General features: G+C 48.3%; 2 protein-coding genes across 4 annotated transcripts in view; both read right to left on the reverse strand.

Moving 5' to 3' along the window:
- LOC122369030 (putative uncharacterized protein DDB_G0277255) overlaps nucleotides 1-25,325 on the reverse strand; it is a 59,623-nt gene that overhangs the window by 24,560 nt on the left and 9,738 nt on the right. The window contains exons 3-5 of one of the 3 annotated variants that reach the window (XM_043343393.1): nucleotides 15,248-15,331; nucleotides 8,674-8,712; nucleotides 5,222-5,290 (exon numbers count right to left, since the gene is read on the reverse strand). In XM_043343393.1, coding sequence (XP_043199328.1) covers nucleotides 5,222-5,290; nucleotides 8,674-8,712; nucleotides 15,248-15,331 — 192 coding nt within the window. The remainder of the gene's footprint in view (nucleotides 1-5,221; nucleotides 5,291-8,673; nucleotides 8,713-15,247; nucleotides 15,332-25,325) is intronic. The other 2 variants (XM_043343394.1, XM_043343395.1) reach the window with 2 other exon arrangements.
- LOC122369031 lies at nucleotides 17,171-24,822 on the reverse strand. The gene is made up of 10 exons (XM_043343396.1): nucleotides 24,619-24,822; nucleotides 23,903-23,983; nucleotides 23,389-23,535; nucleotides 22,722-22,843; nucleotides 20,965-21,237; nucleotides 19,943-20,292; nucleotides 19,639-19,817; nucleotides 18,876-19,132; nucleotides 18,024-18,182; nucleotides 17,171-17,400 (listed from the first exon to the last, which is right to left on the reverse strand). The coding sequence occupies exons 1-9, from the start codon at nucleotides 24,715-24,717 to the stop codon at nucleotides 18,029-18,031; spliced, it is 1,662 nt and encodes a 553-aa protein (XP_043199331.1). The 5' UTR covers nucleotides 24,718-24,822; the 3' UTR covers nucleotides 17,171-17,400; nucleotides 18,024-18,028.

A 25,325-nucleotide genomic window follows, 5' to 3' on the forward strand; every position in this document is an offset into this window, starting at 1 on the left:
AGAACGTACCTACTTACGTGTCGATCTGCTGCAGGTGTGCTGGTGACTTACAGAATGCCCACACATATGTATTGCAACTCTCACTAGCAAATGAAGGGCAAAACGCCGATGCAGAACTATAGGCGGAAAAACGATCCTTTGACAGATTCTTTATATAAATTTCAGGCAGTATTTAGAAGACATACGACTGTCAGGAGGATTTTCAGGACCTATGAAAAGTACGGCTAGCAGGCATTCAGGTAGCAAAAGGCGATTTGATAAACAAAGACCAAAAAGCACGAAGCTGGTAAAATTTTAATCGTGTATTACTCCACCCACAACTTTTAGAGGTTCGTGCACTCTATTGAATATCGGTATGGTGCTGCAATCTTCGCTGCTTTCTTATTGGTTTGTATCCGACAATGCAAAACATTACATTGCGCGAATAAGTGCGCCAAAAAAGACGCAGTTACAGAAAATGGACGGTCCGCACAAAAAACAAGCATGCGATTGCAATAAGAATGAAAATAACGCAAATGCAGGATAAATCAGGAAACATAAAAAAGCCCTGGCCATTTCATGGCAAAAAGTCAAAGGCACGCGTTACATGTCGACAGAAGGCAGTGTGACTACACGAATGTCACTGACAGTGATGAAAGTGACAGCGAGCTGACGGACGTCCGATCTGTCAGGTAGCGGCTGGTACAATTTCAGTGTCCAGTCTGCAGGTAACCACTTGCAGAAATTCGGTATTTGTATATTTCATCTGCTGGTCTAAGTGGTCTAGCCATGGAAGATATGTCAGTACTGCGTAAGTAATGAATACCTAGTGCAAGTAGGTAACTTAACCAGGTCAGAAGACCAATTCATGACCTGATGACCTTGATCTTGAACGACCTCAAGGCACACCACTTGAAGAACGTAGGGCTTTGGGCTTTGAGCTTTCGACTTTGGGCTGTTTGGAAGTATCTAGAGATGTCCAATCTGTCAAACAATTACTAGAGATTGGGTCCATTTTGCGACCTCCCTATAGTCCACGTTAAACGGCACATGACAAAGGGATCTAGAGAGCTCGCTTTTCCTCTTGTTTTTATGCATTATCTTCCAAACCACTAGGTTTTCGACACAAAACTGCAACCATCTTTTTCTATATCAATCTTATACCTTGTGGTTTTTATCATAGGTAGCACAGGCTTGCCGGCAAGGACGTTAAAAAGATGCCGTGTTCGGAACAGTAGTTTCCGTCATCAATGCACGTACGAGTATGTTACAGCATTGTCGTCACCGATATATGTCAGTTACAGCAGCATCTGTCATTAATACATGTCGGTTACAGCAGCATCTACCATCAACATATGTCAGTTGCAGCAGTGCCGTCACCAATACATGTCTGCTACAGCAGTGTCGTCGACATCACCAATACATGTCTGTTACAGCAGTGTCCATCATTAAAATATGTCAGCTACAGCGGTGCCGTTACCAACATATGTCAGTTGCAGCAGTGTCCATTATTAAAATATGTCAGTTACAGCGGTGCCGTTACCAATATACAGGTATGCCTGTTACAGCAGTGTCTGACATCAAAGCATGACTGTTACAGCAGTGTATCCGTCATCAAACATGTAGGTATGTTAGAGCAGTCGTCACCAAAACATGTTTGTTACAGCAGTGTCCTTCATCAATACATGTCTATTACAGTTATGTCTGTCATCAAAATATGTCCATTAGGTACAATTGTGTTTTTTTTTTTGTGACACTTTTTTGTCACAGCAGTGTCCGTCATCGGTAAATGCCAGTTACAGCAATCGCCATCAACCATGCATGAGTATGCATGAGACTGTTACTACTGTTTTTTTTTTTTTTAACAATGCATGACAGTTGCAGGTAAGTCCGTCAGTATTACATGACTACACTATCGCGTCCAAAAATGGATCACTGTTATGGCTGTCTCTGTCGTCACTATATTTAAGTTGCAACATTGTCCGTAAGCAATAGGTAAAGGTCGGTCAAAGCAGTGTCTGTCATCAATACATGCCCGTTGCCGCAGTGTCCATCAATGTATGTATGTTTCAGCAGTGTCGTCACCGAATGTCTGTTACGGCAGTGTCATCATCAATACATGTCTGTTACAGCTGTGTCTATTATCAATACATGTCTGTAACAGCAGTGTCGTCATCAATGCATGTCAGTTACAGCAGTATCTGCCATCAATACATGTCAGTTACAGCAGTGTCTGTCAGTCAGCAGTATATGCCTGTTACAGCAGTGCCGTCACCAATATATGTCAGTTGCAGCAGTGTCGTCATCAATACATGTGACATGTCTGTTACAGCAGTGTCGTCACCGATATATGTTAATTACAGCAGTGCCCGTCATTAAAACATGTGTCAGTTACAGCAGTGTTTGTCATTACGGAGCGAGCGAAGCGAGCGTAGTCTTTCCTTAGATTAACGGAAATTTCTGAGTATGAGCGGCCGGCCGGCCGGCCGTGGTCACGCTTTTGCGAGGCTTATATCTCAGCAACCACTTGACCGATTTACATGCGGTAAATTTTGTAGGGTAGCTTCATTCCTTCTACCAAGTATTGGACTATTCCCGATGCATGTGGGTGACCCCTTATGCACGTGCCACGTGCAAAACGAAGAGGTGTCAGTTTTGTAATTGTTGCAATATCTCGGTAACTACTTGGCCGATTGCGCTGAAAGTTGGCATGTAGGTAGGCACCCACTAGACACTGCATATCCATGTGCCAGAGTTGGGGTGCTGCTGCACGTGCGCACGTGCAGGGGTCGTTTCCAGATCTCGAGAACGGCTCGACCGATTGCGCTCAAATTTGGTACACAGTTAGGGACCGGTTAGTAGGGTGCCGTGCACAAGTCAGTTGGGACCCATTTTGCACGTGCGCACGTGCAGGGTGCCGCTTCCAGATCTCGAGAACGGCTGGGCCGATTGTGCTCAAATTTGGCACATCGCTAGAGACCGGTTAGTAGAGTGCCGTGCACAAGTCAGTTGGAGGTACCCCCTCGAAATTTCGCACGTGCAAGGCCCACCCTCTCGCTCGCTCCGTTACTCGCCCCAAAAGGCGTTATACTGGTCAATACATGTCTGGTATAGCTGAGTTCCTTATCAAACATGTATGTTACAGCAGTGTTCGTTATCAATGCAAGTTTGCAACAGCATTGAGCATTGTCCAAAACATGAATGTGAAAGCAGCGTCTGTCATCAATCCATGTCTGTAACAGCAGTGTCGACCATCAATACATGTCTGTTAGGTATAGCTATTTCCTCATCAAAGCATGTCTGTTACAACATGGTGTCCGTCCGTCATCATTGCGTGTCTGTTACAGCAGTGTCCACCATCACAAAATGTGTGTTACAGCAGTGTTCGTTAACAATACATGTCTGTTACAGCAGTGTCCGTCATCAATACATGTCTGTTGTTACAGCAGTGTCTATTATCAATACATGCCTGTTACAGCAGTGTCTATTATCGATGCACTTATGTTACAGCCTATTATCGATGCACGTATGTTACAGCAGTGTCCGTCAGCAAATCATGTCAGTAACAGCAGTGTCCGTCAGCAAATCATGTCAGTAACAGCAGTGTCCGTCATCAATGCATGTTTGCTACAGCAGTGTCTGCCAGCAGGACATGCATGTTACAGCTGTGTAATTAGCGCACGTCTGTTGCTTATCTTATGTCTGGTTTTTAACAGCGGCGAATATCGGTAGAGCCGAGACTTGACGAAAACAGGTTTCACATAAATATGTCCTGCTGACCCGCTCTGGGCAAGATACGAACTCAGAATTTTGGCTCAATAGTATTGAGCCAAAATTCTGAGTTCGTATCAATACTATCAATGAATGAGCGGGAAAAACACTAAAGTTCTAGCTCAGTCCGTTTTTGTTACGGAGCGAGCGAAGCGAGCGTAGTCTTTCCTTAGATTAACGGAAATTTCTGAGTATGAGCGGCCGGCCGGCCGGCCGGCCGTGGTCACGCTTTTGCGAGGCTTATATCTCAGCAACCACTTGACCGATTTACACGCGGTAATTTTTGTAGGGTAGCTTCATTCCTTCTACCAAGTATTGGACTATTCCCGATGCATGTGGGTGACCCCTTATGCACGTGCCACGTGCAAAACGAAGAGGTGTCACTTTTGTAATTGTTGCAATATCTCGGTAACTACTTGGCCGATCGCACTGAAAGTTGGCATGAAGGTAGGCACCCACTAGGCACTGCATATCCATGTGCCAGAGATGGGGTGCTGCTGCACGTGCGCACGTGCAGGGGTCGATTCCAGATCTCGAGAACGGCTGGACCGATGGCGCTCAAATTTGGTACATGGCTAGGGACCGGTTAGTAGGGTGCCGTGCAAAAGTCAGTTGGGACCCATTTTGCACGTGCGCACGTGCAGGGTGCCGCTTCCAGATCTCGAGAACGGCTGGGCCGATTGTGCTCAAATTTGGCACATCGCTAGAGACCGGTTAGTAGGGTGCCGTGCACAAGTCAGCTGGAGGTACCCCCTCGAAATTTCGCACGTGCAAGGCTCACCCTCTCGCTCGCTCCGTTAGTCGCCCCAAAAGGCGTTACACTGGTATTAAGCAGAAAGCTTGCCGACGAGCCAGGTCAATTTTAGAACAACATATTTTTTGGAGAGGAGGGAAGATTATGAGAATAGTTTGATTCCATTACCAATCCGTTTTGATTATTTTGTTTTTCATAAATAGAGTGTCATTTCATTGACCAATGTGCATTCATGTTTTCTTTACCAACAGACATATTCAGTTTTCTTGAGTTTTTACTTGCCCCAGATTTTAGTGATTTTATCACTACGCTGTATATTTGTGCACCTCTCCATGCTTGACTGGGTTTACTTGAGCAATGAAACCGGCAAAATAAAACAATAAAATACTTAAGTTTCATCATCCCTGTGTTGTTAGTGAGACAGCCTGGAATTTACCCAAACAGAGAGCCGCAACGGTTTTTATTTAGGTTCTTAAAAATATAATCAATACTAAGGCGACACTCATGTTCGTCAAAAAGCACTTCATCAGCATGCTAAAATCACGTCAAGTACGCCAGCTTCACTGACTTTCTAATCAGAAAATATTTCTGTCAGTAATCCGGTAGAACACAGAATCCAGTTTCAGCCTGTATTGAATGCAAATTCTTCAAATGCAAACATTCCAGACAGACCCTTGTGCAGCAGCATCTGAACTTACCGCTGGAAAGCACTCTTACTGTTTGGGAGTGAGCCGACGGGTAGAGTGCCGACAGCTCCTGGGACGAACCGGACACGCACAAACTTACCTAAAACGGAACCAGAGCTGATGTTAACCGACATTATATCCAGCAGCTAGCGCTCAAACAAGCAACGGAGGCGACTCCTTTGGACTCGTTCAGAATCGATGGCACCTAGCGCTGACTCTTGTGAATTGAATGGCTGACTTCAGAAAGTCGCGCTAAGTACTTCATGATTAATATCTTCGCACACTCAACTGAACCCTCCGCAGGAAGCAGACACGGAGGCAGCCACGAGTCACCAAACGTGCACAACTGCTCGTGAAAAGAAAAAATATTGTGTAAGAACTACCAAACTTTTCGGAACTTTTAATTAAGTTGATCAGTGATCACCTACATTATCATCGGAATCCAGTTTGGCCGAGCCACGTTGAAGGACAGACAAAGCTATCCACAGCAAGATATTTTGAGATTCCACAAGATTTCATAGCGGCTGGACGGTCTAATCTGCACGAATACTGACAGCTCGTTCGCATTATCATTACCGGAAAAAATAAACAAGATAAAGCCCTCCTCGTGTAGGGTTTAAGCAAAAATGTGTCTTGTTTCACCTACCTATATTAATTCTAATCCATCAATGTAGCTGAACAAATCAATTTACGTACTCTTGAGCTCATTTTTGAAGTCCCTAGTCAAAAATAGCATGCTTATAAGGCAAACTTCAAGTCTATGGTTAACCCTCGCATGTGTAGGGGGGGTCGGATGGACCCCCCATGGTTTTTCGCGAATAACTCGCGTAAAAAGCGGCCGATCGCGACGAAACTTTCAGTACCCTCGCATTGATCAATTTTACACCTACCCTGAAAATTTCATGACCCTGACCCAAATGACCTTTGACCTGTGACCTCTTTTCCGAGACCATGTTTGGCCGGAATCGCGATTTCGCGTATGTCGGCTCGCACTAGCCGCGTGTTTGCAAGCTTTTCGTGGTTTCAAACGTTCAAACATGTGATTTGATGTTACTCCCGTGTGTGACAAGGTCACCTGAAGGTCAGGTCAGGTCATTGACCTTTGGTGACCTCGGGTGACCTCGGGTCACTTTTTCGAGTTTTACATGTTTCTAGGCTAGTTTTTGGAGCTGAATTCGAATTTAGCAACCATTTGAACATTTACGAAGTAGTTTTGGTGACTTCGTAACATGTTACGAAGCTGTCAGAGGCGGTTGACACGTACTACGAATACCCATCACGACGCCTACTGGTTGACCTGACCTGACCTGACCCGACCTGGTCTAAATGCTTCAAGACATCATCTGTGATCAAAACTAACACGATATTCGTGATCAGCACCCCGAAAAACCCCTTAGCAGCCACACTTTACGACTTTCTAACAGGTCCCGATTTTCCCGACTTTGGGTCATTGACCTGACCTGGAAGGTCAACCAAGGACCTAGGACCTTAAAATTGGGTATCATCGGCTTCCTCTCGTCGCGGGCAACACGCTCGTTTTTTCCGTGAAGCTCTAGCTCGATCAGGGGCCAAACGGCAAGGGGGGGTCCAACCGACCCCCCCCCCCCCTACACATTAGAAGCTGGCAAACGCCGCACACATGCGAGGGTTAAGCAATGAAAAAAAGTCAAATGCTTTCAAATCTCTGAAAGATATTTAACTGCGCAAAGTAAATGAGCGCACAGTTAGTTATTACCCACGCCGTGACTCAGCTGGCGTTTCTACTCTACTCCTCTTTAACCCATGCCGTGCTGGGGGGGGGGGGCGTAAAAACGCCCCCCCCCTCAGGTTTTTCGCGAATATATCAAAAACGGCGGGGCGCAGCACTGCCGTTTCTAGTACACCTGTTCATACATCATTTCCGCACATGTTGTGAAAATTTCAGACCCGGGTCGTTCAAGGTCAGGTCACCAGGTCACGTCAAGTGACCTTACCTCAGAAGAAGTTCCAAGGCTCGCTTTAGTTACACTGACTGAACAATCACTTTGAAACTTTTAGCGATTGATATGAGTAACAGTATGGATTAAATGTATATCTCGGATTTCTTTTAATATCTTAGACCTAGGGTCAGGTCAATTTTGCGACTTCTCCATTATAAGTCAATGGGAGAAAATTGAACTACGCTTCTTGACATACTGAATCGGAAAAAATGCACCTGTGGCCCCCCTGTGTGCCCCTGAGGTCATCTCAGGTCATGAACGGTCACCAGCAATTTGTTGTCTATGACTTTTGATAAAGACATGCTAGAGCGATGACAACACGTCAGATGTGTTCAGCTCGACAATACGGATCGACTGACATGCAGCATGACCCTTTCCGGTCAGGTCATCACCTTAACCCGAGGTCAAGTTTTCCCAATGATCTTCCAAAGGTCAACAAATAGTTCATTCGATGCGTCTCGACGAGCGGAGCACGATGCTGCCAAAAGTAATGTCGTGGCTCTGTTGAGTCAAAAGTTACTGTCGAAAAACATGTTTCGGGAAAACGGCTATTTTGACAGTGTTTGCCCTCTGAAGGCTAAACCGTTGACCTGAGGTCAAATCTGAGAATTATAATCAGAAAGGTCTGTAGCAGGGCTATCGAATGCGCTTTTCTGCGGCACTGTAGCTCTGTTGGTTCCCGAGTTAGCCGTGGGCAGTTTCCAAATTATTGAAATTTGACCTTTGATGGCCTCTGGTTACCTGACCTTTGACCTGACCTAAAAAGTGACCGAAATGTTTCCGTCATTATTTTTGACGCTCTTTCGATTGCCGCTTACTGCCTGTAACTGCGTGGCCTAGGAGCCGAGTTAGAGGGGGTGAAAACGCCCCCCCCCCGCACGACACGGAAAACACAGGATACCAGCACGGCTGTCCAAAGAATGGTTGCGACCGCGACCAGAAGATAATGTTTCGGCATCCCTCGGCTGACAAGTGCCTACTATAGCTTAGAGTCAAACTGGTGAAGCAGACTCGATCTGCGCACACGTACTCACGTCGATGCTGGCGCCTGTCGCGCGCGTCGGGCGACGAACGAAAACCAAACTGCTAATCGTCAAATAGTGTTTGTAAAACGAAAAGGGCTCGTCCGGAAGGAAGCAAATGAGTAAAGACCTTGTTTTCTGGAGTTTATCAAGTGTGTAAGACACTCGTGTATTGGAATGCTAATTAGGAATCACTATGTAAGTTCTACGTCGTTGTTTTTTATCACAATTTATGCGGCTTTCCCTACGACATAAATAAACTGAATAAACTTTCACCTGCGGTTTAGTCATTAAAAGCGAAAAGCAATCAACCTTCGGGAGAAAAATCTCCAGCAAGTCTTGCAACGCTGCACCAGTACCATAAGACATCTAATTACAAGACAGTACATTGCAATGATCGACTTTCATATTAACGGCTATTTGTATATTAGAGTTACAGATAATGGCATTAATTTGCATCCACCGATGAACAGCGTACTTACCGGAGGAGGTGGATTTGCCATCGGCGTCTCCAAACTTCCCTGTAACAAAACACAGGGTAAACTGTTAATGTTACGCCATTACATTTGAAAACGGGGGCATGCACAAATACACAAATACTGATCAAAAAGCATCCGAGCATCTGCCCAACACGATCAATGCGCATGCTCGTCAAGTTCGAACTTGGCATACATGCTGCTCTCACCATGGACATAATTACTAAAAACAGGCCAACTTTTGGGTACAAATAAGATGTAAAATTCGTTCGTGTGCAGGAGGTTTCGGCGATAGCCAGCGATCGATCGAAAAAGATGATAGTATGTAAACAATTTGAGATGCTCATGTACGAGTGTTTGGCGCATAAAGTTTTGCATAATTTAACCCGCGCACCGACGGGGGGGGGCGGATATCCGCCCCCCCCCCCCTGAGGTTTTTCGCGAATAGCGGGAAAACCGCGGCGCGTAGCGCCGCGAAATTTGGTATGACTATACCTTCATCAATTTTACACATGGTGTGCAAGTTTGAACCTCCTACCTTTTAAGGTCAGGTCACCAGGTCACATTGAATGACCCAACCTCAAGTCACTTTTTTGTAACTTTGTCACCGTGCCAGAGCTACAGTAGATGTCGGAGGCCTTTGAAAGTCGCAGGATATTATAAGGTCATTGGTAGCTACAATTTGTATATCTCGGAATTTTGATATCGGTGACCTAAGGTCAGGTCAATTTCGCGACCTCCCCATTATAAGTCAATGGGGGAAAAATCAACTCCCTGTTTTTACCACTAAAACGGGTCGGAATGGCCCCATATACCATACATGACTTCATATACGATCAACCTTCACTACATTGAGGTCCGTTTTGCTGTTGGGCAGCTGTGAGGTCATGTGACGTCATCAAAGGTCACCAGCGGTTTTTTGCCAATAACTCCGTACAGGAACAAGATACAGCCGCGCGGATGGTCTCATTGTGTTCAGCTCGTCAAGACGCATCGAATGATATACATGATGACCTCGAGGTCACGTGACCTGAGGTCAACCTTTGACCTTGACCTTTCGAGGTCAACATATATATCATTCGATGCGGATTGACGAGAGGATCACGATGACGCCCTTAGTTTGTTCCTATCTTGACTACTTCGAAAGTTATTCGAGAAAAACCCTCTCCATATCTAGCGCCGCCATTTTGACTTTTTCGACCCCTGTGACGTCATCTTTGACCTGACCTGAAAATGACCTTAGTAAAAATTGTAGACCTTGTCCGTGCGTATCCGATGCCGTTTACCGCTTGTCGCTATCTTGCTTCGTTCTCGAGATCTCAGGGGGGGGCGGTCATCCGCCCCCCCCCCCCCCGTCGGTACTAAGTTGGCGCAGACCCCCGTCGGTGCGCGGGTTAATAATTCCGTCGAATTCGTCGCTGACTTTTACTTCAACAATGTATCGCCCTGCGTAGCTCATTTATTGCTAATCCATACTAACATGTTACTTGCAATGTACCACACTTCTTGGATTATATTGAAGCACAACTCACAGAATCATATTGAGAAACGTGGTCGTCATAGCTGGTTAGATTGGACTATGCCATTCGAAATAATTCTTATGGCGTGACATCGAATCGATTTGTCAGAAACAATAGTAGGGGATGTTGTTTCAGCAGCAGAAAAGTTGCAATCTGTTGTAAAATTCCACGGCCGATAATGGATCCGCCTGAACCGCTCGCTACAGACGCGTCGAGAGAGCGGCGTGGCTCCTGATAAAGTCGTTCGGCGCGGGCAGCGGAGCGGCCCTGTCCGGGGCCCGGGAGAGGGGGAGGGGGGGCGGCAGCTGCTCAGAGGTCGCGCCGTATTCCTGTCGCGGCAGCGCGCGGCCCGCACCCGCTCTGAATGGCATTTCACTCCGGTCCCGGCCGGCGGAGGAAGGCGGCACTGCCGGCCCGGCGAGTTGGAGCTGGCCGCGCGGCTGGTCAATAATGGAGCCGTGAGCCGCGGGACGCCGCGTCGGCAGCCGGACCGACGGTCGTCGACGCTGCCGACGCCGGCCGCCGACACGTGGCCGGCAAACGTGACCGACGGGAGCGGTACCGAGTCGGGGCGAGCGCGGCCCCGGAGAGTCCAGCGGTACCGAGTCGGGGCGAGCGGCCCCGGAGAGGCCGCGGCGACCCTGCACTCGGCATGCTCATTCACCACGGCTGCACTGAGTGCACAGTCAACAGAGCCAGGTAGGAGCGGCGCCACACAGGAACAAGGGAAGAAAGGCCAGGTATTGGAACGGCTCAACCTCTACGGGTCGCTGGTAACAACTATTCACCCCACACAGAGACAAACAAGCCAATGCCTCTAGGTCCTCTAGAGTACGCCATTCAATACAAAATACAATAAAATATTCATGTTGCGCCGCATGCTGTATATAAATTATAAAACCAATGGTAATTATGACAAAACATTAGAAATCAAGGTAGTGTAAACCACCTCAGGACTTCAGTCTGAACTTCCTTGCATGTTTAGTGAACATTTATTCCCAACAGTGCCACGTGTGACTCGTGGCGTGGGCACGCTCGCAGCTAAGGCCGGTGGCACGTGTATCGCAACGTGCGGCGATTAGGCGCAGTAGACCGGTGACGCCGGGCAGATCAGATCACATTTATGCCGCTGGAGATCAGATGTATGTACCGTTTGATGGTCTTCTCAGTGACCAAAACGCTTTAGGTATACATTGCATTATTTTTGTTAGAAACTCAATGTCACTGAAACAATCAGCTAGTGAAAATTAGAAACCAACAATAACATTAGGGCGAATACCTAGAAGGAAAAATACAGCAAATATCTGGCTGGAACTATCGCTTTTCTAGTAGGTATGTCCAGGCGGGGTGGGGTGGGGGGGGGTGGATGGGACCACACTCACTATTTCTCCCCTAATTGAGCTTGAGTCTCCCGAAAAAAGGAGTATGTGTGCCGTGACGAGACACTAAGACTAGTGATTTAAGGTCTCAGGTCAACCGGTGACCTTACCCAAAGGTCTCCGGTCTTAGGCCAGGTACATTACCCCAAAGTATGGATTCAGTTTTTGACATATAACTTCGCCAGAAACAGCTGCAGAGCCGAGAAGTTGGCACCAGCATGCTATTCATGTTCAGGCGCCGCCAAATGATATACTTTTTGCTTGGGTGAGGTCAAATTAGGGTTAAGTTGTTGACCTCAGTCCTCAGGTCAGAGCCACTCAGGTCACGGAGCTGGTTCAAAGGAATCATATTAGCCGTTTTCACGACAGGCTATCCGGCGAGTGCACCTAATTTGACCAAATCTGCACCTAATCTCTTTTACAGCAAATATCTTTATTTTATGAATTTATTTCAGTGTTTTAACCCTCGCCCGTAAACGGCGATCTGCCACCTTCGCCCATGCAGGGGGGGGGGTTGGTGCGACCCCCCCCTTGGCGTTTGAAAACGGAGCGTCGTAGAGCTTAGCGGAAAAGACCAACGGATTGCTCTCGCCGAGATCTCGCGATTGGTGGTATATTTTTTGGTCCTAGGTCAACATTTGACCTACTTTTGACCGGTCAAAGGTCAAATTTTCGGAAAAATAGACTTTTTCAAATTTTCCGCGGCGATTGCGGCAAAACGGTGGGAGATATCGCCTTGAAACCTTCACTATCGTGTTTGAATGTTTGAACGTTTGAAACCACGAAAAGCTTGCAAACGCGCGGCTGATGCGAGCCGACATACGCCGAATCGCGATTCCGGCCAAACATGGTCTCGGAAAAGAGGTCACAGGTCAAAGGTCATTTGGGTCAGGGTCATGAAATTTTCAGGGTAGGTGTAAAATTGATCAATGCGAGGGTACTGAAAGTTTCGTCGCGACCGGCCGCTTTTTACGCGAGTTATTCGCGAAAAACCTTAGGGGAGGTTGCATCAACCCCCCCCCCCCTGTGCCGGCGAGGGTTAAGGATATCGGCCTATTGCGGCTAAGTTGACCAGCTGTCATGTTTGATGATATCTCAAATTGTACCTTAGTTCTTTTGGCATCAAATAGCAACTCCCAATTTGTATCACATCCAGAAAAATTAACCCGCGCCCTGGTGTGGGTCTGAGCCACCTTCGCCCTGGTGGGGGGGGGGCCAAAATGACCCCCCCGTCTAACTCGAAAACGAAGAGGGCTAGGAAGACGCGGAAAAAAGCAAACGAAAGCCCATAACAAGTACGTTCGAAAGTATTTTGGTCATTTTTTCGCTAAGGTCAATATTGAGGTCGCTAGAGGTCATCATAGGTCAAATTTCAGTGTTTTCGGTGTTGCCGGACATATTCCGCTGTAGCTCGGAAACTAGAAGAGCTAGAGAGCCGCGGAAAAAAGCAATCGATAGCTCTTTTCAAGCTCTTTCGCCAAGGCTCGTCAGATTTGACCTCAGCTCAACGGTTTGGCCTACAGAGGTCATGCAAGGTCAACTTGGCAAATTTCGTTGAAAATGTTTTTAACTATAGCATGCATTCACGAGAAAATAGAGAAACGATTCATGCACCATCGTGCTTGGCTCGTCGAGACGCGTCGAATGATATATAGTTTGACCTCGAAAGGTCATTTTGAAAATTTGACCTCAGGTCAAGGTCATGACCTTACCGAAATAGGTCATGCTGCATATCATTCGATCCGCATTGACGAGACAAACACGATAAACGTCGAACGGAGTCTCTATCTCTATTCAATAACAAGTAAGTGCAGAAAAACCGCTGGTGACCTCTGGTGACCAGGGAGATGACCTAGCGTGACCTCAGCGAGGTCACAAGCAAATGGTTTCACATGGGCTGTGATTTGCTGACCCAAGACACTTCAATAACGAAATATAGGAACAATCACGCCCGATTTAGCTGAAAAACAACTACTTTTCGATTCTCCCATTGACTTATAATGGGGAGCAGCGATGACCTGACCTGACCTTAGGTCACATTTATAAAAAATCCGAGATAGCCATTTTGTAGAGCTGGGTGACATCTTCAAGTACTGTAAATTTTACATAGATCGGATAAAAGCTGTGCCTTTGAGAGAGCTTTGAACTTTTTTAGAGGTGGTGTCAGTTTTGGTGACCTTGTGACCTGACCTGACCTGACCCGAACCCCCCAAAAAAGAACATGATGTAAAAATGTTGAATAAACAGCTATACAAAGTTTCAGGGCGCTAACTCAAGTGGTTTCTGAGTTATCGCTGAAAAACCACAGGGGGGGGCCAAAATGGCCCCCCCCCCCCCCACCAGGGCGAAGGTTAACAAGAGAAAAGTTTTCCGACACACCTGCAAATGGCGCATTTACGGACAACATTTGCCTCCCACCCCCCCCCCCCCCCATCAAAAAACGCCCATGCCTCTCATGTTAAAGCGACCTATTTAAAACAAAAGTTTGCCGCCTAACTAAGTAGCTTATTTGAACGTCTCAGCCCATTAACCATTTATGCTGTGAAGGCTAAGGTAATGGTAAGTTAAGCGCTCTAATGATCAAAGTGCTCAATAAACTGTGTCCCAACCACCAGATGCTGTTTCTTTGGGTTGAAGAATAGGGCGCAAATAGGGTGGACGCAATTACGAATGGAACACATTTTTCATGAGCTTGAAATATGGCGGCAACAGCGAAGCCACAGTGGTGAGAAGCTTTAAAAACTGCCATTAAACGAACTTAAGAATGATAATTAGTTGAATCACTATCTCTAAGAATAGGACCATGACAATAGCAAAGGTCGAAAATTGAAATGCGTAAAATAATAGAGAAAATCACACAAAAATGGTCTGCGAGAAAGCTGAGACACCTCACCTGCCCCCGTGGACCGGAAGAGGAGCGAGTTATTGGTGGTGAAGTAACACATTCGAATATTCGTTGGAATCGATTTTTGGGCAGGAGGAAAGTGTGGCGCATTTAAGAGGCGCAATATGACTTCTCTCCCCTACATTTAACAGAGGTCTTTGCATCAAGCTACCAAGTAGTGCAATTCAATTCTTCAGGTTTTATGCATGTGCCATGTCTTGAACAAAACTCAAGTTGCATTTCATAATCGCAATCACACGTAATTCACTTGTTATTTAAATCATTTTTGCTCATAATGGTTGCCTTATTTTACAATCCTCATGCAATTTGTGGCAGCGCCAGAGCTATTCAAGATGTTGTAGAATCAAAAACGTTTCATGAGAAACCACAATGAAGCAAACTTCCTAGTTGTTTTATTATGAAAACAAGTAATTGCATTTTGCAAACGGCTGAGATTCTACATACTCCAATTTATACATGGGATTCATCCTTTTAGAAGTTGATTCTTAGCTTTGTAGGCCGCTCTCTCAGCTCTGCTTGAAAGTCCTCTCAGTTTTGACGAAACATTCTCCCGCCTCAGAGAGACGACCTCTCAAAACTGGAGGAACGCTCTCGCAGTCCTATGAAGGTGACCTTTAAGCTCAAGAGTACCTAAGTTTTATCAACTCTGGATCAGCCACTGCTGACTCCATAGCGAGTTTCACTTCATGCCACTTTGCGTGTATATGGAGCATAAGATTGTATAAAATAAATGCACACATGTTCTGTCAGTGAGCAGCGGCTCCACTGGCACTCACCCGTGCGCTGTAGAACGGAGGTCCGGGAGCCTCACGCGGCTCGGTTAGCCGCCCCCCGGGACCGCCGTCAAAGCCCGCCTGCAGCTGCCAAGCACACCACCACACCGGCCAGGTCATGTGCGTTGGTTATCCCGCCGGCCTTTTCGCCGCTGGTGTCGCCGCCGTGCCCATTTTCGCAGCACTGACCGACGACCGTCGCCGCCGTCGAACGTCGACGCACCGCACGTGGACTGCGCGCGCGCGAGCGTCACCGACGCCGCCGCCGCCGCCGCCGCCGCCCCCGCCGCCGCCCGTCGAGATAGTGCGCCGGTCGACGGCCGCGCCGCAAAACAGTCACGTTGTCGGCCACACATGAGTGGCGCCGCGGCCCGGCGGTCGGCTGAGTGATCAGGTGCGGCACGCGTATTTTGAATTCACCATAGGGCTCAGCCACTCCTAGCGGAAAATTCTGTGGAATTCTCCCCCTGGCGACAAATGTGGGGAAATGAGCATAAATGTGTAAGTCCCTAGAAACTAATTCGTCCCAAGAAGTCCCCCACTACATTAGTGATGCAAGTTTGACTGGGGTATATTAGAGATGCAAATTACATGAAAAGATGTTATATTTTATGTTAAGATTGAGAAACCGTGCTTATAGTGGAAGGTATGTTAATGATGCAAACATATTAGCGAACTGGGAGTGGTCACTGGTCACCTGCTAATTTTGCGTCATTCCGCTAACGCTAGTTGAGCCAGTTATTGCTTGAAGCGTCATAACTTCGGTATAACTATACATCATTATTTGTTGGCTATTAACTGAGATCTGATTTCTTTATCTTTTAAAGAAGACTTAATATAAGAGAGATGGTAGCATCGTCTTGGTGTCATATCTGATCAAAGCGGCCATCCTCCAATGTCCCAACTTACCCCGCGGCGGGGGGTCAGTTGGGCCAGGGCCTAAGGCAAGTTGGTACACTAGGAAAAACAGTTTATCTAAACACATTTTTATTCATGTTTCACATGAACAATCATCGCTAATCCATGCGGGCATTAACGACAAAACACAAACGTTTGCAGTACTCCTGCGGCAAACAAAAAGGCACACACAACGACACTAGAAGAGAATATTTTCACAGCAAGAAAATCACTTTTGGTACCTGAAACACATTTGTAGCGATTATTAACAGCACTTACCTCAGCACGCGCCGACACCACGTTGACAAACAGACGGCGTTACTGTGCATGTACAAAATAAGTTTGAACGCCAACTGTCGAGAAGTATTGGAAATATCCCTTCCGTCCCAACTTACCCCCCCCCTGGCACCAACTTGCCCCGGTCACCCCCACTTCACCTCTACCACTCAGCGCCCCAGGGGGCGGTTCTGGTCAACACAGGTGGCCAGGCTGTGGGGCGCCGCCGACCGCCTGGCGGAGGCTGCCACGTAGCCGTGCTCCCCGGTGCGCGCGGAGCGGCACGGCCGTCCAGCGGGCCAGCGAGCGCGACCCCGCACGTTGGTGCTGGTGCGACGGGCAGTGCTGGTCGGCTGGACCGGAATCTGGGTGGCGTTCCGCCGGCAGCCCTGCGCACCCCCAAACTGGTGCAGAGCGGACTGGCGGCCAGCAGTGGGCAGCTGGCCCCACCTCTGCTGGAAGGCAGCGGCAGCCCTCTCCCAGGTGTCGTCCTGGACGACTGCCTCGCACATGAAGGCTGCCCACTCCTGGATGAACGCCACGGTTTGGCGTGTCCGGTCATCTGAGCGTCGCTGCTCAGCTCCACTGACAGCCGCCGCCGCAGCGGCGGGGTCCTCGAAGTCCATTGCGTCGTCGTCGTACTCCTCGGGACCAGGCGACGGCTGGGGCTGCGCGACTCCGGGGGCGCTGGCGGGCGTGGGGCCAGGAGGTGACGAGGTGGACGGCTCGGCGACCAGAGGGTCGAACCAGTTGCCTGGCAGCTGCTGGCTGGTCCCCATGGCGATGTCCATCAAGGCCCTCCGCGTCTCCTTTGTCGCCGTCGCCTCCGGCACAGCGCCAGTCTGCTGCCGCACGGCTCGGAGGTGTTTGCAGCCGCCAGTCCGCCGGTTCATCCTGCAGGTGCAGGCGCCGACGTTCAGGTCCACCAGGTAGGTGATGCCGACCGACGTCAGCGACTTCACCTGATAGGTGAACTCCGTCACCTGTGGGAGGGGCAACACATAAAATCCTGTAAAATTCGTATGTACAGTCTGTCTTAAAAGTACCGCGCAAAGTGACGGTGGATCCATCAAGCCTTACTGAAGAAAGGCCTGCTTTACTTTGAAAGTCACCGAACCAATTGACCTGGGGAATGGACGAGAATATCAATTGCTTTGATGACTCAAATTGAGCAGGCCCTTCCTCGGTCAGGCTTGATGGATCCACCGTTGCTTTTTCGCGGACTTTTAAGACAGACTGTACAACATAAACTGACGGACGGTTACTTGTACGAAAATCCGAACCTGTTCATTCGCCCCAGTACTGTCAGCTTGGCCTTTTAAAACAGACCCCCAAAGGGAAAAAAGAAGAAACAAGAAAAAAAAAAACGCGAAACGAGTCACGAGATGTGGCACACAGCGCCAACACCACGCGGCCCTACAGTGGCACAGCGGTACAGTGACAGACTCTTGTGTGTGAATGCACAGCCATGTGGTTTATTGGTGCTTAGGGGCGCGCCGATTGCATTGGTCACTTTGCACAGCCATGTGGCAGTACGGGTGGGACCAGCATTGGAAAACGAGCTGTCTTATGTGACCTTAATCAGTTCTCGTGTCATGCAAAATACCTGCGTCACAGTGCCCGTTTCTTGGCTGGTGCCGCCGCGGACCGGCGCAGTGCCGCCCGCTGCCGGCCGTTGGCCACGTCGCACGCCCTCCTGGCGTAGTGCTTGCTGAGCTGGACCGTGACGAAATCAAACAGCTGCAGCAGGTTGAACGCACGAGTCCTGGAAAAACAGCGCGTGTCAAGCGAATATTTCAACAATTTCTTTGCAGCTATAATTAACGGTAGACTGCCAGCGTATGGACACAATAAGGCTTTCAGAAGAGCAACCAAAAGCACAACTAACAATTTCACAACCTACCCGAAATGCGAAAGTTTGTTTTTCTTCCACATGTAGGGTTAACAGAAATGTAAAACCGTGATATTCACAAGTTAATCCGTGTTAATCTATGAAAGTCACAAGTTAGTAATTAACGTCTTTGACGAAGGGATGTATGGTCCAATTCCGTTTCGGGGGCTTCAGGCTCTGAACTTTGGCAGACACTGGGGAGAATTGCACAGTCCTAGGGATTTTGATGGTGTTTTCGAGAACATTTTACCGGCTCACTCTCAGCCCTCCGACCTATATTGAAAGGAAAAACTACTCCCCTGCTTTGGCTTTTTTCCAATTATTTGTCTTTATTAATTGGAATTTGTCTGTAACTGCAACTTTGACATTTCTTCAACATTTGCCACTTTTGGGCAACCTTACAACTTGAAATATTTTAAAATAGTAATGAATCTATTGCAATACCTCCGGTCACCGAAACAGTTTTACAATCAACTTTAGTTAAAAGACAGGTTTGTCTATGAACGCCAGGTTAACTGTTTTATTTATTGAACCGCAATTAGGTGAAACATATGAATAAAGACTGACCTGTAGAGGACAGAGTCTTTGAGGACTCTGAAGGCGGACTCCACGATGTTGTTCGTGTTGTGTCCCCGGGTGGGGACATCCGTGCGGAGGCACAGCGCCCACTCTTGACGGCGGGCAGCGAAACCCTGCAGGTACTGGTCCAGCAGTGGGTAGCGCTCGCCCCACTCGGTAGCCACCAGCTCCATCGTCGTCGCTATCTCCGCCTCATTGTTGGCGTACACGAGCTGTTTGGCTAGTGCCATGATAGCCTGCCTGTGCTGGAAGAAAATGCACAATTTAACTGGTATCCGAGTGTGGGAGGCGGGAGGGGTGAAGGGTGAAGGGTGAAGGTAAATGTAAATATACGGGGTGTTTGAGATGAAATTAATCAAACTCATTTACGTTCTTTTACAGCCTTTAGACCAGTATCACTGCATGTCTATTCCTGACTGCCAGCCTATGTCTGTCTATGCCTGACTGCCTGCCTCTGCCTGCCTCTGCCCAGCTGTCTGCCTGCCTCTCTCTCTCTCTCTCTCTCTCTCTCTCTCTCTCTCTCTCTCTCTCTCTCTCTCTCTCTCTCTCTCTCTCTCTCTCTCTCTCTCTCTCTCTCTCTCCCTCCCTCTCTCTATGTCTCTGTCTCTTTCTGTGCCTCCCTCTCTCCCTCTCTCTCTCTCTCTCTCTCTCTCTCTCTCTCTCTCTCTCTCTCTCTCGCTCTCTGTGTTTCTCAAAAAGGGGTAATTAGACAAAAATGAACGGAAATTCATTCCCAGTAGAAACTACTCACTTGCTTGTCGATGCCATGTTTGCCGTTGTGAAGCCATCGCCAGACGGCCTGCAGCACGTGAAACGTGCACAGCAGGAGCCGCGCCTCAGGCCACACCGCCGACAGCGCGTTCCGCTCGGCCTGACAGTCGTCCGTCATGAAGCACAGAGGGCCGCGCCTTCCACGCCCGCCAAAGGCGCCTGTCAAAGAAGCATTCTCGGTCAAACACGATATTGGATTTTATACACCAATGCACAACTGACTGGACAATTCAGAGTTTAGCCGCCAGATATGGGAATTCATGGCAAATGTAGGTATATCGTACCGTCTGGTAAAATCCCGACGAGCAGCCGGAAGGCTTTGTCCACCACGGCCTCGGTCTCCGAGGTGGAGACGATGACACCGAGAGGCAGACCACCGGCCGGGCTCCAGCACATCAGCAGGAAGACGCGCTGGCCGTGCCGGTTCATCCCTCCTGAGGCGTCGACAAAGACCACCTCTCCCGCGTCGGGGAGCGTGTGGACGCGCTCCATCAGCGGCGTCACCGCCGCGATCACCGTCTCGCCGTCCTCGACTGAGACCGCCGTGCGGACGTCCTTCATGTGGCGGATGAGGTCCATGGTCTCCTCCTGGGTCGAGGCTGGGTAACGCTCCCGACAGTGCTTGTAGTACAGGCTGAAAACACATTGCATTGTCAATTGACTTCCAGCTGCAAGTGGTGGTCAGTTTCATTTTGTGATAAAATACCGATTGCATAACAGTGTACTTATGGTTAAGCTTCAGCTGTCCCACTTGTTCCTGATTCGTCCCAATCAAAATATAGCTTACCCCTCAGCGCATTGAATTACACAAATCCAAGGTGAAAATAATGTTAACCTGCGCTGGGCCGGAAGGGGGGCGTTTAGACGCCATTCCCCTTCAGGTTTTTCACGAATAGCAGGAAAACGGAAATGACCCTGACACATAGGCGTACGTAATATGATTATCGATAGCTTTTACTAAACCAGAGTGCATTTATCGCAGCGTAAAATGTTGCGAGTTTTTAGCACAACACAATTCATAGATAACAGTAGAACTGGATGTGACACGAAAACAGGCAGATTGCAATAGGGGACCCAAAAATTGTCAATGGCCAGATCAGTCTCGGATCGCAACCACATATCCCAGACATGCGGCCTTCTTTTCTGAGTAGCCCTATCATCTCTGCTCCGTGTAACGATCAATTGCATCTCATATATGAGAATCATGTGTAACTTTATAGGGAAAGTCTAATTATTTCAGATACTGTCCCTACAGACTTGCTAACTTGTGGCAGTGTGGCTTTGCATCAAGCTGTTAAAAACTTACTAGTAGACGGCCATCCTATCTGGGACAATGGCTCGGTCTGCGGCCACCGACGGGTAGGCGCTCCCATGCTCCTCCTGAAGCTGTAGTTTCAGGGTCTCCAGCGCCGTGGAGGGCGAGTGGTGGTGCTGGAACAGCTCCATCAGCCGGGCCTTCGTCAGCTCAGAGACGCGTCGATGTCTCAGAGCGGCAGCGTTGTCCACGGCGTGGTTGTGGGGCTTCTTGTTACATGTCACCCGTAGCTCGTAAGCCGCGCATGGGTCTGTAGACCTATTCCTGGAAAGGGAGGATTCGTCAACAAATATAAAAAAAAACACGAGACGATGGTGTTATTCAGAAGAAATTCCGCTCCTTCCACGCACTTTTATAAGGTACCAGCAAGAAACCTTTTGAGGCAAGGAACGAGCGAGGTGAAATGTTTCGGATTATCACCGTTTTTAGTTTTCTGAGCCAAGATTGGCACAACTAAGAAAGATAGCGACTTGAAATCTTTTCGGCAGCGAACTCCTTCATCAAATATGTAGTTTTTTTTTCAATTGCGGTTGATCGTTTGATCAACTAAGGCGTTTGTAAAAAGCAGGGCTGCGGAGTCGGAGTCGGAGTCGGTCGGAGTCAACAGTTTTGGTCGGAGTCGGAGTCGATCTTTTTTCTTGGCCAGAGTCGATAAGATTTTACCGACTCCGGCCATGTAGTCCGAAAATCGCCTTTCATCAAGTGAAATTGTTGTCTGGTGAAAGCAAAATGGCAATTATCCCGATGATCCAAAGTGGTCAGACAACAAAATCGACCTACGATTTTGATCAGCCTTTTCTTTTCTCCCGAAGTTCACGTCTCTGCACTGGTTCGGTGAACCAAAGGGCCAAATAAATGCTTTCCAGAACTAATAGGTCGGAGTCGGAGTCAGAGTCGATTTTGTGAGGCCGGAGTCGGAGTCGGAGCAGTGGCGGCGGAAGCAGGGGGGCAAGGGGGGCAGCTGCACCCTAAAGCTATGGAAAGGGGCGCCTCGAAATCTGTAGAGGAGGCAGGAAGTTAAGAGGTGCGGCAGCCATAAAGCTGAGCAGTGCGACACCGCAACTGATAAAGGCACTTGTGTCACGAAGAGGGTGGCAATGACGGGGGAAAAGTATCTTTTGATATGCTGAAGAGTGGAGGGCATCCTTATCTGAAACAAAGGCAGATGCTGCCGCGGCCGACCCTGTCGAATATAATCTTGCCAGGTGATAAAGGCTAGGAGGGCGCAGCCACTCGAGAAGCGCGCCATGCGGAAGAGGGGCGCCTGCATGCCTGTGTGTGGGACGAAAAAGAAACATTTATGGAGACGTCTTTGAAGGCGATAGCCTCCGAACGCCAACACGAACATATGAGGGCTTATAGCGTTGCAGGCTCCATGCGACAAAAAGGGGCGCCTGATGGCCGATATGCGAGAGGAAATTAGTTTGTGTAACATTTATCGGGGGCGGTTTGCGGTTTACAACATATGAATGTTAAGGGAGGTCTTAGATTGGGGCCTGTAAAATTGCACTGTCCGTATGGGCGGTTACACCCCTAGTGCTTGGGCGTATTAAACGTCTCTTCACTGTTTGTGTTACTGCAGCCGTGTATATGGTAAGGGGCGCCCAGCGGGAAGGGGCGCTTCAATATCGTTTGCACCCCTATCCTAGAATACCTTCCGCCGCCACTGAGTCGGAGTTGGCTAAAGTTGGGTCGACTCCGCAGCCCTGGTAAAAGGTGCCAATGACAAAAGACGGTGAGAAACTTGCCGTTTTGGAATGTTGGCGACAGTCACTTTCAGGCGCAGGGGGCACCCGGTGTCCTTGGCGGATTGGTTTTTCCTCGGACGACTCGGCTTTTCTGGGACGTCGTGGTGACAACGAAGCCTGGCCTGAAAAAAAAATTGACAACATTAACAAAAGTGATGAAATCAATTGCCACTCATTAGTCCGTCATTTAAATGAGGATGAAAGTTTCTCGATTTAAAAACGTTACCTTTTTAACTGACCCTGATCATGGTGTTTCATTAACCCGCACCTTCCTGCGATATAAAAGAGTAAAAGTTACTGGGTGCAGTGGCGCACCCAGGGAGGAGTCAGGGGGACAAAGGGGTCAGCTGACCCTCCCGAAATCTAGCGGGCCCGCTGGTAGGTGCCCGTCCAGTCCTCCGAGACACCCGGTATGACGGCTGGATGACTGGTCCTCAGTACGCGGCATCAAGCTGGGGATTCATGCAGCGAGCCCAGGCCGCCGGGCCCTCTGTCAGTAGACCCCGACAGGCTTTCATACGGCGGGTCTTTGCTGAACCCTCAGGAGGCTCTGCACCAGCAGAATTTTCCATTGGCGGGCACAGGTCGAGTGCTCGGGCAAAAGTACCCCCCTGCCGAGCTTTACACGGCGAGCCCAAACTGGTATTTCATAAACTAAAGCTCTCACCCAGTACACCACCCTTTGGCCATTCGACATGGAGTCGTACGTCGTCAGGGGGATGTTGGCGGCCTCTTGGTACAGCTGAATCCACTGCAGGGCCGATTCCTTTGACGCCGGATATCGGTAGGCCACAGTGGTGCCCTCCATCAACTCCTGAAACGAAATAATGCAAGGTCTCACTGGGGTATTCTTGTCTGGGACCAATGCACGATCGTATTACCGTAATAGTCAGCTATAATGCAGATGACAAATACTTAGTGACAAGACGCGTTATATTCAAATACAGATCACCGCACACACCACTCATACCAATAATATTGTCATTCACAATTGATAAAACTTTGTTACCGAAGCCTGTGGGGAAAGTTGATAGTTCCATTTTAAAAATGGAAGTTTTCATTTATAAAATGATTGCAACATGGCTCAAACCAATTACATATAATATGTGTTACTGCAAATTGAAATTGCCATCATCAGCAATTGCTATTGCTTTAAGCAAATTGCTATATTTGATGCTCACCGGTTCCAGGTCAGGAATCATATCAAGCTTCTCGCACAAGATGTACTTGGCATCAGCCTTCCAGATTACTTGGAAGTGATCCTGTTGGAAGAAGGAATGTTCCATAAAGTTGGTGGCGGACTTGTACCTATTCAATATTTAATATCAATATAGTAACAATGGTTACACGACTCATAATCTTCACTTACAGCATTTTTTAAAAATTATGTAAAGATTATAATTCTGCTGGTGATACCTATAGCCATGTGGGTAAATGTCAAGTTTAAGTCCTAAGCAGATTTCATGGATAATTTTTTTTCATATTCTTACATTATTTGGCCGATACACATGGAGGTCCCCGCTTCAAAATTAGTTAATTTTGAATTTAGTGTTTCCGACCATTATTTGACATCCTGAATCCAAAAATGATACTTATATGTCTCGTAACTAAAAGAAAAACATAATCAAACCTGAACTAACCTTACCTTTTCACCTATAACCTACCAATCTACTACCTACAAACCTACAATGCATCCTAAAACTTACAACCTAACGTAACCTAAAACATAATTTTTTTGCTGTTACAGATTTGTATCAACAGCGTCACAGTTATAGTTAGGACCTAAAGTTGACATATACCTGTATTTCTTGCGCCCTAACCCACAACAACAGCAACAACAACTGTATTTCTTGCAAAGAACATGCACCTAAAATGGAAATACTTATTAATCACCAACCTTTTCCAGCATCTTGAAGCATATATAGGCCTCCGCAATAAACGAGCAAACATGAGACACGAAAAAGGCGCTTTGGATTAAAAGGCGCGCCAGTGGCATCGGAAGAGCTGCCAGATCGGCTGAAATCCCTAGCGCGATTTCGCTTTTTTCCAAGGTGCCTAGAATTCCTCTAGGAATGGCTGAGCCCTATGGTGAATTCAAAATACGCGTGCGGCACCGGCCCGGTCACGTGACCGACCCGGCCCGCGCCGCGCCGGGGCGCCCAGCTGACCGCGCCGTCCATAGGACGGCTGACACCTCCCTCTGCCGCCCATCGGAAGTGGGCTCGACTGATGTCTTGATGGCATGTCAGCATCTCTTCTCGTCATGGGGATTGCAACAGGAGCATTTTAAATTGCAAATGAGCGCACCCAAAGGTCCACATCCGTTCCACGGAAAGTCCAATAAGCCTCAAAGCAAGTGCAGGCAGCCTCAATGCCCCACGATGCGTGGGTGTCAGACTTGAGGATAAATTCGCGCAAATACAGCATCAAATATTGCCCAGAGTGCATTCAGAAGGCTTGACGCATGGCGGTCAAGGGCTGAGTGTCCGTTGGTGGGAGAGCTGCGTCTCGCCCGTGCCCCACCATCCGGGTCCCACCGCCCGCATCCGTCCCACCGCCCGCGTCCCACCGCCGGTGCCCCGCCCGCGTCCCAACGCCCACATC

The sequence above is a fragment of the Amphibalanus amphitrite genome, unplaced genomic scaffold (assembly GCF_019059575.1).
Source record: "Amphibalanus amphitrite isolate SeventyFive unplaced genomic scaffold, NRLGWU_Aamphi_draft 001000F_arrow, whole genome shotgun sequence".
NCBI classification, from domain to species: domain Eukaryota; kingdom Metazoa; phylum Arthropoda; class Thecostraca; order Balanomorpha; family Balanidae; genus Amphibalanus; species Amphibalanus amphitrite.